Source organism: Netta rufina (assembly GCF_964035555.1).
Source record: "Netta rufina genome assembly, chromosome: 11".
Lineage (NCBI taxonomy): Eukaryota > Metazoa > Chordata > Aves > Anseriformes > Anatidae > Netta > Netta rufina.
The window spans coordinates 6,016,122-6,031,099 of NC_140134.1; the positions used below are offsets into that span (position 1 = coordinate 6,016,122).

General features: G+C 37.5%; 1 protein-coding gene across 1 annotated transcript; it reads right to left on the minus strand.

Annotated features, from left to right (window-relative positions):
• Window positions 1-824: 824 nt before the first annotated feature.
• Window positions 825-13,528, minus strand: TARS3 (threonyl-tRNA synthetase 3). The gene is made up of 19 exons (XM_084293655.1): window positions 13,276-13,528; window positions 12,885-12,974; window positions 11,866-12,050; window positions 11,409-11,532; window positions 10,137-10,258; window positions 9,161-9,278; window positions 8,446-8,510; window positions 8,018-8,096; window positions 6,993-7,139; window positions 6,722-6,820; window positions 6,201-6,367; window positions 5,520-5,682; window positions 4,721-4,858; window positions 4,413-4,490; window positions 4,211-4,311; window positions 3,606-3,710; window positions 2,755-2,827; window positions 1,928-2,042; window positions 825-1,804 (listed from the first exon to the last, which is right to left on the minus strand). The coding sequence occupies exons 1-19, from the start codon at window positions 13,519-13,521 to the stop codon at window positions 1,656-1,658; spliced, it is 2,364 nt and encodes a 787-aa protein (XP_084149781.1). The 5' UTR covers window positions 13,522-13,528; the 3' UTR covers window positions 825-1,655.
• Window positions 13,529-14,978: the final 1,450 nt, after the last annotated feature.

The following is a 14,978-nucleotide window of genomic DNA, read 5'->3' on the forward strand; positions in this document are numbered from 1 at the left end:
AAAAATAAAAGAGCAGCTTCTTTTTTACTAACCCTTCTTTCAGTACTACACTCTTTCCAAATTTTATTCATCAAGATCCTGATGATGAAACTGCCTCTTTCCCCTCCCTTTGCCTGCCTGTGCTTTTCTCTCCCCCTGTCACCCTGCAGAACACGGATTTATCACCCCCTTTAAGTTACAACCTTCACTGACCTCTGCCACTGCTGCAGTGCCTCTGAAAGCTGAGATGCCTACCACATCAATAAACCTGTGCTAAGAGGGCTTTTATTTAAAAACCCCAGAAAATCACTTTAGAAACAAAAGAAAAAAGAAAAAGGTTTTAATTCTCGAGTTTAAACACATCTTACTTTATGTATGGTAAACAAAACCTGAGATTTTACACCCAAAAATATATTGTTAAAAACAGTACCCCACATTATGGAGTTGAACCGAAAGCTTTCCCAGCACTTCTTCCTTCGATTTTTTTTTCTTAAAGTTGGTGATAATCAGTTGGCAAAAACTGACTCAGAAGACTAACACCATACCAAAAATAGGCCCATTGAACATAAGTCTGCACAAGTGGCAGGCAAAAGGGAAACAGTAGATTTGTATCTGTAAGAGATCTGTGTATCAAACTACCTTCTGTTTCATTTCAGTGATATGGGAATCATTAACTGCAGTTGTATACTTCCCATCACTGAGTAATACTGAGCAAGATCTCAGCCTTGTTGCCAAGAAAGGGCATATAAAAGTGAAAAAAATCATGGTTAAAACTCAGTTCTAAAAAAAAGACTCCATTGGTTGCACCACTAACTTTAAGTCATTTATAAGCATAAACAATTAAGTCAGATAAATATAATCAATTTATATTCCATCATACTTAAAATGGAAACAATGAACATTATGTCACCCGTACCTTTTTAGTACTCAGTATCCCAAGCAAGCACAGCAATAAATTACATACAAAGGTTTTCTGAAGGTGAATTTAGTGTTTGTTTGTTTTTTTTTTCTTTCTTGTTTTTAAGGAGCCAAACCAACAGCAAACACAGGCAAAAATAAAGCACTTTGCACACACAGATAGAGTGGTTAATTCAACTTCATTCTTGGCAATCACATTTATAGCAAACAGCCCACCAGTTCATTCAGTGCCTTCTTTCACTGAGATTTTCAACAGAGATGCAGAGATTTTCAGCAGAGAAGCTATTTTCCTCCTACTCCAAAAATACATATTTGACATAATTTGGAGTTAGAAAAAAAGTGAAACCCAAGGGTGAAGCTTTGGATTTCAGGCCACATCAGTTAGGCAACTGCTATGTGACTGAGGTAGTTCAGCAGCAGTAGCAGCAGCCAGTACATTTCCCTGCCTCCTGTTGCTTGAATTAGTGCACCTCTGATTCATTTACACAGTCAAATCAACATATTTTAACAGAAGTGTAAGACTTCTTTAAGAAAAACCTCTGCAACTAGCTCAAATTGGAATCCCACAGCATTGTTAAGAATTACCAGTTGTGTTTATACTCTCATGCTATTTTTCAAGCACCAACATTGCTACGTTTCCTTGTTTTGTGCACCCATTAGCTGCAAATTCTTTCAGATGAGCATTACTGCTGCAAAGGAGGAAAGCAACACTATTTCACATGGGCAGCTAATATATATATATTTTCCTAACAGCAACGTTAGAATTCTTCTTCTGCATTTGGAATATGTGAATTCTTGAATTTCTTGAGTTTTTCAATAGCAGAAGATACCGAAATTTCTCCATGAACCTTGTTGTCTCTTGTTCTCACATTGACAGCATTATTTGCTTTCTCCTTTTCTCCAACCACTGCAAAACACATTAAAAACAATATTAAACTGACAACTTACTTTACAAAGTAAAGTCTAAGCAAACTCTATACTCAACATTAAAACTTAAATGATATTCAGAAACATAAGATACTGAAGTTACCTAAGATAAAGTTATATTGAGCCAGCTGTGCATTTCTAATTTTCTTGTTTAACGTGCAGCTCTGATCTAGATCCACATCTGACATAAATCCTGCTTCAAAAAACTCACTGCACACCTAAAAAAAATAAAATTACTTTAACATTAGTGTATATTCTACAACATGATCTTGTACATACTCTAATCCTTCCAATAAATCACAGAAGTGCATAATTTTGCTGTTATGAACAGTTGTTTTAATGAAGTCAATTACATTTTTTGAAGAAAACTGCACACACCCTTAAGGGCGTGACAAGACCTCAAGGCTTAACCATTCCTTGTTAGAAGAAATACAATATAATACCCATATCAAACATCTGCTAATCTCCTCAGGTAGTTACACTGCTGAATGCCAAAAATGTATACTGAGTCACAGAAAGAAGAAAAGGAGAAAGGTGAAGGAAGAAAACCATTTATGCTTGCACTAAAAGAAAAAGGGGGAGGAGGGGCAAGTAGAAAATAACTCTGCTCAAATGTAATGTAGTCAAGAGTATAGACACTAGGAATATATCTACATTAAGCAGATATTTTGTTATAGAACTATTTGTTAGAATGTAAAGAATGTAGCACAGAGTATTTTTTCCCATAACTAGTTATGAATTATGTAACAGTAACCGAACTCCAAATATTTAGTTATATTTCCCTTTCTCAGGTTGAAGCAAGTACCCTCTAGGGTACAGAAAAATTCACCCCCAAATGACTTCCATATTATTAAAGCATTCACTCTTTGTTCTAGGACAGCTATTTAAGGAGCTATTAAAATTGCTTGCTACAAAAGGCTCTACTCTCACCTGCCGTGCATACTCCTCAGAAGCAGGTCCCACAGGCACAACCATGACCTGCCGTGGAGACAGCCAGAACGGCCTAGCAAGCATGACAAAAAAATATCAATGTCTATTTTACATTTTCATTCATATCCACAGAAATGTTCCCCAATATTACTTTTCTTATTTCATCAAAATATTTATTCAAGTTAAGGATGTTGTATAAAGTTACCTTCATAATTGCCAATTCATATCAAATAGCAAATAAATTGATTCCAGTGAAATGACATAGGCAGAACTTTGACCTTCTGTTCACTTTTTGATTTCACAATTTTAAACAAAATTCCAAATTTTCACATAATTTTCACTTTTATTTTTTATATAACTTTATAGTGCTAGGTGGACAGTCTCTGTGTTTGAAAGTGAGAATTCACTCTTCCTTAATCATTCGATCCATTAATGAAGAGAGAGCTTTAGAGCTAAATCAAGATGAAGTAGAACAACTTACTAATGAAAAAATTCCTTGGCATATCTAGGCTAATTTATGCCTGTATAAGTAACTACCTTACATATACTTAGCATTTTCCCAGTACAACAGTATGGCTTCTGAGGACAAAGGAACAAGTAAAATGCAAAACCAAACATGTGCAATTGCAATTGTTATCTCATAAAACTGAATTTCTAACCATGAGCTATTAATAGAACAATACACAATTCTGACCATAAAATTAGACTCCTTTTCTTGTTACCTTCCCTAATTTTGAGAAAACCTGAGGGAAATCGTTCTGCATTATTATAATTTATGGGACATTAGGGAGGATCTAAATTTTCTAGCAATGCTGTTAAACATTTCTTAAAACTGCATTTGTGCCACATACCATTTCCCTCCATAATTTTCTGCTAGAATAGCTATCATCCTCTCCACAGATCCCAGAATAGCTCTGTGAATGATCACTGGTCTTTTCTTATCGTCGCCATCTTTACTGAAAAAGAATAAGCAAAATTCAAAAACATACTTCTCTTAGATCATGCACACACAATCCTAATTCTTTTGATTCTACTACTCATGGAAAAAGAAAGCTAGTGATTTATACTATGCAAAACTTGCCATTTTCATTAATAACATACTTCAAGTGACCTAGGCTTCTAAAGGAATACTCAATAATCACAGTGACTTAAATAATCATGCCTGTAGCTACTGGCATGGGTTCCTAAGTTTTAAAAGAAGACACAATTACTAGGCCGAAAGTGAGTACTGAGCGATACGATCAGTTGTCTTGATAACTGGTAGACAAGACAGATCATCAAATTTTCCTAAAACCAATGGCATTTACAATTAAAGTGAGCTATCGTTACACCACTATACTGTGAAAAAACGTTCAAGTTCATGATTTAGTCCTCTCACAGATGTTTCCCCTAATAAACCACACAGGGTACTTAGATGCAGACAATTAGGTTGAAGATAAGTAGCTTAACCACTCACCCAACATAAGTAAGATTAAATCGAATGGGTAGTTGGAAGTCAAGCTGGATAGTAGCGCATTGATGGTATCTGCCAATAGCATCTTTAATTTTAATATCAATCTGTGAAACAAATTAACACAGTTACCTGATGCAGTTTGTCTACGTGTTGTCTGTATTCTTGTCCATCCCCCAGAGTCGTATTAAAATACTGATTCACTAACCTTAGGACCATAAAATGCTCCGTCTCCTGGATTCAACGTCCACGGTGCTGCAAAGTTATTCAAGCTGTTTTGAAGTTGCTAATCATAAAAATGAAAGATTTATTAAACAAACAAACAAAACAAATAACACCACACTGCCTACATGTTTTATAGTTTTCCAACATGCATTTCTATTAAGTACAATATTCAGCATCTGATTTATACCAATTCATTGTCCAACACGAAAACTTAAATATCTACTTCTATCCACTTTTGCAAACATTAATATTAAATGATGTTTTGTTTTTGTTTTTTAAAGTATTAATTACCTTTTCAGCATGATCCCAAATCTCTAAATCTCCTAGATATTTTTCTGGTCTTGTTGAAAGATGCAGTTGAAAGGTAAAGCCAAAGACAGCATAAACTGACTTCAGGAAATCAAGACAGCCCTTAATTTCCTCTTCAATCTTAAATGTAAGCAAAATAAAGTAGTTCAAAATTAAAATGCAGAAAAAAACTTTTATTTACATTTATGTACATTAATATATAATTGGATTTGCTGAATTCTGCATAATCAGAGTAAGAAGCTACTGAATAAAAATGATCACATATGAAAATTACATCCTACAAACCAAATCAAAGTAAGAGAAAACTGAGGTACTTCGGTTTGAAAGCAGGCACAGGGAAGTATTATTTTTATTAGGCTCAGCCTTCCAGAGACAAATTATATGATCTGGGATTTCACTGAGAATTAAATACTTATTCAACAATTTATTGAACAATTGCCATACTATGACAAGTAAAACATGATCAGCAGCTGTTTTGTTTTTGGAAGCAGGGCAGAAGATGAGGGAAGGAGAAGATTTTACATTTTGTGTTTTTATTTGCCCAATATGTATTTCTCAAGGGAAAAAAAAAATATTATATATATATATATGATTAAGAAGGAAACACCTAAACCTAACAAAAATATCAAATGCAGCATTATGTTATAAAACAGAAATGATTCAACTGGAGTGAAAATACTTAGGGAGTCTTTGGTGAATTTGGGAGATACTTTGGGGATTTTTACTCTTTTATGTCTATCTCTGTTGGAGAGGTGGGATAACTTGTTTGTTTTGTTTTTACCTGCTCTATTGTGCAAAAGATGTGAGCATCATCTTGTTGGAAGCGCCTTACACGAGTCAAGCCACTTAAAGTCCCAGAAAGTTCATTTCGATGAAGAACTCCAAAATCCGCAAGTCTAAGAGGCATTTCCCTCCATGACCGTGGGCGATGGGCAAACATCAAGCTAGAAGGAACACAACAGAGCCTTGCTTTTACCTTTCTTAAAGAAGACTTAAGACAATGCAGAAACTAATGATCAATATATATAGTATTTGCACTTTTTAGCATTTATTCATTCAGGTTATCCTCATCAAAAAAGACAGGCAAATGGAGAAAGCAAGGTACTTTGAAAGTCTTGCTAAAGACCACCTAGAAAAAAAAGTGAGAATAAAATCACAACTTGTTCATCTATACCTGCTTTTGACACACTATATCCCATGTCTCTCTCTAACCAACATAATTTTTATTTGCTACCGGTACAAACTAGTATCATCACACACACACTTAGCTCATTTCGTATAGACCTTCCTACAATAATTTTATTTGGTGACACTGTCAGGGAGCTCTCTGGACTTCCTAGTTGCTTAGTAATCTACTGCATACACAGGTAACAACATGTATTGATGCTCCATTTGATTTCCCCTCAGCCCCACAAGGGATAAACCCAGTGAAGTAAGAAGGTTTTCAAATCAAAGTACTAACCAGTGTCCTGGACAGTTCATCGGTTTAAGGGCAAAAGTTTCCTTCTCTATCTCAAAAGAGAACATATTTTCACTGTAGTGCTGCCAGTGCCCAGAAGCTTCCCAGAGTTTACTGTTGAAGATATTTGGAGATACAACTTCAGTAAAATTACGCCTACGATATTCCTCCTATAAAACAAATAGAACATTTAAAAGATGATAGAGCTTTCTACAAGCAAAAAGTAGATTAAAGAAATCAGGCATATTTAACTGTTTTCTTTAGATGGCTGTTTACTGGAAAAGTAAATGACTACTGCACATGTAGGTTTCACACATCTGGAAAAAGCACATTAGGTAAGAATGCTTTCCTATGTCCTGTTTCTGAAAAATGTTTGAGCTGTAAAATCTTAGGGATAATCTGGCGTATGTTTACATACATAGATGCATCTCTTTCCGAGGACAGCTCAGTGTTATGAACAGCTTATCACTTAAGATGAACAATCAGCATTTAACTTGTTTGAAATTAAATCTGTATATACTTACTCGTATGAAATCTGTGAGTGTGTTATAAAGAAAGGCACCCCTGGGGAGGAAAAAGCAACTTCCAGGACTCAAGTCGTGAAAGAAGAAGAGTTCTTGGTCCTATGTGAAAACAAAACAGAGTTCTGTAACACTTTAGATATATCTCCAGTAGTTAACTGCAGAAAATGACTATTTCACACACTGAGACTTTATTCACAAAAATGAAAGATTACAGCAGCAAGATGATTTCTAGTAGTTTACAAACTCTCAGCAACAGAAATAAACAGTGTACCTTTCCAATTTTCCTATGATCCCGGTTTTTAGCTTCTTCTTGGAATTTTTCCCATTCCTTCATCATTTTATTATCAGGGAAGGATATTCCATAAATTCTCTGCAGAGTTTCCATGTCAGCTTTTCCTTCCCAATACGTAGAGGAATTCTGATGGACAAAACCCATCATTTAAGATATGCAATATATTATCTCAGCAAGAGGAAGAATAAACACTAATGCACTCAAATGCTACGCTTTTTAACTTGGGAAGAGAATTATATGCAGTCAACCAGCAGATATTTATATTAGAGATACTTCCAATGCCTTTTAGTCAGCATACCTAATGCAGAAAGCATGAACAAGAGTCACTGGTCAGGTCATACTCATTCTACTTAGATATCATATTTTAACTAGCATCATGTCATGTTTTATTATCTAACATTTTATCTTCTAAAAAAAATGACACAAAAGCCAGCACTTATGTTCAAAACATAATCCAAAAGGGGAATATGAACGACAAAATGAAAAGAACTCTCTCACAGTTACATCCTAGCTGTCTGACAGTCCAACACCAAACCCCTGTAACTCACGAGTTCCATAGACTTGAGTTAGAAAGCCAGCAGCAGCAAATATGATGAATGTTCCCAGGAGGTCCGTCTAACAACACTACCAAAATTAGCATTTGCAAGTAATTGAAACTACATACTTCCTGCCAGCACTGCCATTTTTAAACAGCAGCACTTAACAGCCTGCCAGTGCCCACTTTGCCTCCTGTACCTGAAAGACTCCATCTTACAAGGTCAAAATACTATTCATTTAATTTTATATTGATTTTATTTTATATTGATTTATCATGAAAATATGATGGTGCTGAAGATACTAACAGCCATAAAGCACTGCCACATTAGCTTTGCCACATTTTCAGATTAAGCAAAGAAAACAATACAAAAGGATATTGGCATAATCACTTCAGGAAAAATATATAAATAAATCAACTGACCAAATTACTGTAGTTAAGATTTTAAACATGACTAATTGAAACTTACCTTAAATATTTTAAGGGCCTTAATTTTTCCAGTGTGTCTCACATGTGGACCCCTGCAGAGATCGATCAGTGGACCACATCTATACATCAAAAGAATTTGTTTATTTCAAAACAGTCCAACGTTTGAAAATGCAGTCACTAATGACATCCAGTGATTCAATTTCAGTGGTAACTTATTTTAATCTTTTTATTGCTAAGGCAAGCAGTGAGAGGCAGATTTGCTATTTGCCCACCAGTGGAGACCTGATCTGTTCTAGCAGAGAAGGAAACTATTTAAATTTATGTAAATAAGAATATTATTTGTAAAGTCCTAATTATGCAAGTATAGAAATTGAAAAAGATAAAACAATTTATTCTCCTCTCAATTTAAATGCAATATACTTAGTGGTATAAATTTTTTCTAATACCTTTTTAATTTATTTTGTTTACCTGTATACTGTGGTAGTCGGTGTGTTCACCTTCTCATTAAGTATACGACACTTAAACTTGTTATACTGTGTGGGGAAACATAAGAAGTCAGGAACAACATTATAACAGCTACTAGAGCTCTATTCTAAAATTATGTATTAATAAAGCAAACACATCAGTAAAAGACCATCACAACTAAAAAGTCGCCTAATCACATACATATATGCAAACATTCAACATCCTTTCAGAAGAGTTATTAAAAAAGGGCAAAGAGACCAAATATCTTAATTGCCCTGACAGCATGTTACACATGGGAATTAGCACCTGAACAACTCAAAGCACTTCTGAGAGTCAATTAAAACACAGTACAGTGAGACTGGTAATATTCACCCTACAAAAATGGAGGACTATGTACCAAAGCTTTCTTTTGATTCATCTCTGCAAGATAACCAGAATGAACGTACTCCTTTTGAGTATAAATCACTCTACAATCTAATTGAGCTTAAGGTGTGTTTGTTTGTTTGTTTGTTTGTTTTTTCAACAATAAATTGTTTTATTATTGCTTGAAAACCTCCTGAACACTTGAGAAGAATAGGAGAAGGGCAAAAGAATGCTACAGTTTTAATTCGTTTCACCAGAGAGGTAGTATTCTGATGAGTTAGTCAAATGCAGTATTTATAAAAGTTACATTTTAAAATATCGTTGTACCAGAATCACAGCTACTCCGAACATTTACCTTAAACATGTCTAATAGGATCTCCTTTTTGACTTCCAGCCTTTCAAAAGCCTGTTTCTCTTTTATGATGTTTTTACAGCGGTTCTCTAGTGCTGGGAATTCAGTACTGGATACACCTCTAAACAAACAGAGGAAGGCAAAACAAATACAAGTTAATTATTTTGATATCCTCATCATACAAGCGACCACTTTCCAGTGGTCTCATTTGAAAAACTGGGGGTATGTTGTCATTCGCCACAATATTGTCTTAGCTTCTTATAATTAACTGTACTTTTAGACACTAGCCTCCAAAACACAAACAGTATCACCCTGAACTATCTCACTGAAATCAACCCAAAATAGTCTTTGACTTGTTTAAATGTCTGGAAGACCATTTAGGTTCAAGTATATATGATTTAAGGGAAGAAAAAAAAGGCTAAGCCCTACTGAAAGAGCTAGTTTATCAGCTGATGCAGATTTAGCATTCTCCCTGACTACAGGGAGATAAACCAGGAAAAAACAGAATTGTAAAGCTGCACACAAGGATTAGACAAGCAGTAAACACCAATATGAGATACGTGCGTACGTGCCATTTCTACAAGTGCCTATGTCACATTTAAACCCAAATCACATGGTTCTTCAAGGAAGCTGTCTCTCATAAGCTTGAGGAAGTTTTAGTCACACACTCTACATTTTTTTCACAGAGCACTCAACAACTGCAAGTCTTAAGGAGCAGGTGTCTGAACACTGCTCTTGAATTTAAATATATACACAAACATACAGATCTGTACACTGTCTCTCCCTCTATACACCACACACCCCTGTACCACGAAAAGGGCTAACCTGTCCATTTTAAATCATACTAGAAACATGTGATTTTACTTTTAATATGCAGAAACATTATGGAGTAAAAAAAAAAAAAAAACAAAAAAAAAAAAACAACAACTTTAGTACAGAGCTTCAATACTGAGTTTTAAAGTTCTTAGTGATTTTTTACCTATCCTCAATGTACATGTCATAGTAAAATCCATTCTCGATTGGTGGTCCGTAGCACAAGCAGCCCCCATAATAACCTTCCATGGCCTCTCCAAGAATATGAGCGCTTGAATGCCAATAAACCTGCAAATAAAATCAGATGATCATGGGGTCATTGGCACTATATTGTTAAAAACAAAAACCAAAACAGAAGCATGGCTGCAGACAGGAAAAACACTGGAATCAATGCTATTTAAATTCTGTGAGAATTACACTAATTTTTCTGTTCTCGTTTTTAAGTATGCTAAATGTTTATTAGACATTTATTAGTGTAATAATTTCTACTTCAACCATACACTGGCAGCTGTTGCATTAAAACCCCATCTTATTTCAGACTGAAACATGATTATACCTCTATACAACTCAGTCACTGTACTAAATGTATTTTATTCATTTACAAGTTATTTTCTGGTCAGTTAAGTCTATGCAGTATTAACCACATCCAAAGCAATATAGCCAATTATGTTGCTGCTGTTTACATACAATGTGTTTATTGACAAGACTGTAAACCACATTATGTGTAATGTCAAAAGATGGGAGTCAAAAACTCCATAGATCAGTAACTGTCTTATGCTCTAACTCCCTACGAATTCAGAGCACTTAATAGCCTTAAAGACTCATAAAATGCCTTGAGTAAACTTAATCATATGAATAATTTTTTGATGAAATGAAGTCTAATTATAGTGCATTAAGATAAGCACAGGGTAGCATCTGAAACCCACAAAAAATCCTGGGCATGTCACTAAGCATATTTGTAATTTAATTGACCAAGATACTCCTACTTAAGTTTCTAATAAACACTGCCAAACCATGGACGTATACATTTCATTTATGACTCAAATGGGATATTGGACAATTTTTAGAAAACTCTGAGACAACCTCAATGTTGCCTTCAGTGTCTGATCTTCAAAAACACTCAAACCAGGGAATGCGCATCTCTAACTATTTCAAGTTAGCAGACAGATCTAGATATTATGTACAAAACCTGAATTTCAGTTGAGAAATAACCTATTTATGTACAAGAGAAAAGAAACGAACAGTAAGATTTGTTTCACCTACAGATTACAAGTAATTTATATTTAATCATCTTTACCAAATCATGGCAAACATTACTTCAATAGTTTTTTGGATATTTTTAATTCAAGATTTAAAAACCATAACACTGCAACCAATTTCAAGTCACTAACTGTTTTTCACTTGATTAAAAGAGTAAGTGTTTACAATGTTTACATACAGCTTGTGCTTCTTCATTATCAAACATCAGCAGCTCCAGAGTACAATCTCCCTCCAGTGGACGATCCAGGTCCCACAGTTCACCATTCACTTTGGCTATGACTGCATTTGAAGCCAACCCTTGACTAAAGAACACAAATGAGGACAAAATGTTTAGGTTCAAATTTGCAAAAACTGTTATGCTTCTAAACCTTACAAGACCCCACCCAAGTCTTGAAGCACCTAAATGTCTTGAATTTTTTTTTATTTTTTATTTTTAACATTTTGCTACTCTTAAAGCATAAACATTTCAAGACTTGAGATTTCGTTCAACTATTTTCAGTGCTGGAGATATACTCTGAAGTTTCTGCAGTTAGCCAGTAACTCACAAACCTTTACACATCTCTTAATTTCTAGCAGTCTCACTAATTGTCGTGTTTCTCACACCAAAAGCACAACTCATTCAACCCGCAAGTTACCTGATTCCTACAGCTAATTGGTATGGTGTGGTTTTCCATGATTCCCCTTCCACCGTCTTTCCATCTGTCAAAATAACTTTGATGGGTTTGCTCTGGTTGGCTGCTCTGTAAGCTAGCAAAGCATCATGTTCTTTCTTCAGTGTTTCATAAAGCTTCAGTCTGTCTTCTATGAAGCTTGGCTCATGCTGTAGTTATAACAAATAAATGAAATCACATACAGTAGTCAAAAATTACTTGCTAGAGAAATTGAACAAAGCGGTCCACAGTCCCAATAAATTCTTAGAGGTTCCAGCTGAGACCAGAATTCAATGTACTAGAATTTACACAAACATGCAGCAAAGCGTTTGTAAGTAACTATACAGAGGATAGTCACATCCAGCTTGCTGTTTTATAGCGACTTTCCAATATTCCAATGCACCTTCATCCATCTGGGCCTAAATGGCCTTCTTTGTAAGCTTGACCTCAAAGGGAAGCCCATATTCCTGCACGAGTTTTTTCTGGTTGACAACACGGGAAGTTTGGGTCATTCCAACGAGACCTCACTTGTGCCAGTCCTTGCAGAGCATCAACTCCAAGTAACTTGGGATAGTTCAGGGGAAGTTTCCATTAATGTAATAAACATTTCACACATTTCACAATTAATCTAGCATAAAGTGAATTAAGATCTATCAAACTACAGCTACTGCTGCCAACATCCTCTTTCAGTCAGTCACTGTGCACACTGTTTAACAATTTGAGAAACGCCGCTCTCTTTAGGAAGCACGGGATCCTGACCTTTTTTTCCCAGAAGCCCACATACTGTTGTTACATAAAAAGTAGAGATCTAGGGATGCACGATGAGGTTTGAAGGTAATACATTTCTTTTCAATACACAAGCTGTAGAAAGACTTCTTCCCAAAACCTGGGATTTCAAAATACAGCAAAATATTTCAGATTTCAACCTCTTACCTGAGCCTAGCCAAATACTCCTCCTTTAATTATGAGATATTATTTAATAATAATAATAATAAACCACTTACATCACTCCTGCATCCACTGACTTCATTTTCCTTCTCCTCTTCCTCTTTATTTTGATTCAGTGCAACAGGCGGACTTCCACTGGAGACTTTCTAAAAACAATAACATTGAGTACACCACTGTGCTTTTGAGCCTTTCCGGAGCAATCCCTGAAGCACAACAACCCCGGTGCGCCCAGCAGCAGGCCCCAAAGCCCCTTCCAGCCCGCGAGGGGCCCTGCCCGAGCACTCGGGGATGCCACTCGGAGCACACCACGAAGGCTGCGACCCCCTGAGGGGCTGGGCGCTGAGGGGCCGCCCCCCAACACCCCGTTCTCACCATTCCTCCCTCACCCTTCACCCTCCACCCCCGGTGCTCCCGGCCCGGCCCGGCCAAGCGCGCCCCGAGCGCTACCTCGCCGCCAGCCGGGAGCTCCGCCGGCGCTGCCCTGGCCAGCTCGGCCGCCAGGCTGCGGCGCAGGTGGAGCAGGCGGTACCGCAGCTTCTCGTTCTCGGCCCTCAGCCGCTCCACCTCGGGGCTGCAACCGGCGGCCGAGCGCGGCGCCCCCGGCTCCTTCAGGCGGCCGACCTCCGCCGCCAGCCAGCGCAGCTCCTGCTCCTGCCGCCACAGCCGCCGCGCCGCCGCCTCGGCCGCCGCCATCTTGCGCGGCGGGACCCGGCTGCTGCCGCCTCCCCGCCCCGCAACGCCCCACACGGGCGGGCTCGGCCCGGCCCCCGGAGCTGCCCTGAGGTGGTCAAATAAAATAACCGGTGCCAGAGGTTATTGCGGGGGGATGCTTCCTGTTTAAGGCCAATTCTGGTGAACGTTCTATGAGCGTTGTTTTTGGCGTGTACAGTGTCAGAATAAATTAGGCGGTCTGAAGCAAGCAGCATCCTTACCTAAGCTGCAAAACCTGGGACCTTGGCACCAAGGTGAATCATCTGAAGAGCCTTGAGTCCTGTGTGGCTGGGACTGAGGGCTTGGACAGACTGTGCATCTGCTGCACGTTCAGTCAGGCTCGCGGCTTCGTTTACATGTCATCGCAGTTAAATCCCTCAGTTCACTGACCCTGGGAAAAACAACAGTTGTTCACCACAAATCTTCTATTTCACAGTGGATTTCCACGTATCTTTTTGTCCCAATTACTCATTTGTCACCTTCAATTTCTCTGGTTTCCTCCCTTAACTGTACTTCATTCCCATTTCTCTCTTTTCAGTTTCTCAACACATACTTTCACACTTCTGTCATTATATGGTCACCAGATTTTGCAAAGTATGATTTTTTCTTGGAATTCTGGTAATTACCAAATCAGAATGTTAGCATTTTACTCTCCAGTTTACAAAACTGGAGTAACTACACAGCACGTAAGGAGGGAGATTCACGTTTCACTTACTGAACTAACAGAAAAGCTTCCCGCCTTAAGCTGTAGTGGCTGAGGAGGCTGATTAATAAGGTGCTAGCATACCTGGAGCTACAGGATTCTTCAGGATCTTTTTACCTGCTGAGATATGACAGTATTAATATTAGAAGAACTACTGAGAACAAGATGGGGAAAAAAATAGCATGAGGTTTGATTGAGAACATGAAGAGAATGGGCTTTAGTATTTGCACTAACCTTATGGAGGTTCGAAAATCAAAGGGAATTTTAGGAATTAAGCTCATAAAAGAGCACTTACTTTAAGAGGTTGCCTAGAAGATGTTCCAGACAGGTTGGCTACTTCTCTGCCTACTGCATATTGCCCACACACAGCTAGCTGTACTACGTGGCTACTAGTTAAGAACTCAGATGCCTTTCACCACTTAACTTCTCCCCAAGTGGGTCATCTACAGTGTGGTGTGTGATACCCTGCACTGCATAGGTAGCTCTACCAGAGTAGATTCCAGATGATTACAGGGTCAATGACAATCCCATTGCTGCAGTCAATAAGCCATAATATTTTATACGGGCGCCATTAAAATAAAACGCAGTTCCACTCCTTAGTCCAGACAATATCACATATGAGGCTTGTTATATCTACAACCAACCACAGGGTGACAAACAATGTTTCCAAACAATTGCGTGAAGCCTGGCTAACTGATTGTTTGGCTGGTGATACACACAATAAAATTCCTAAACG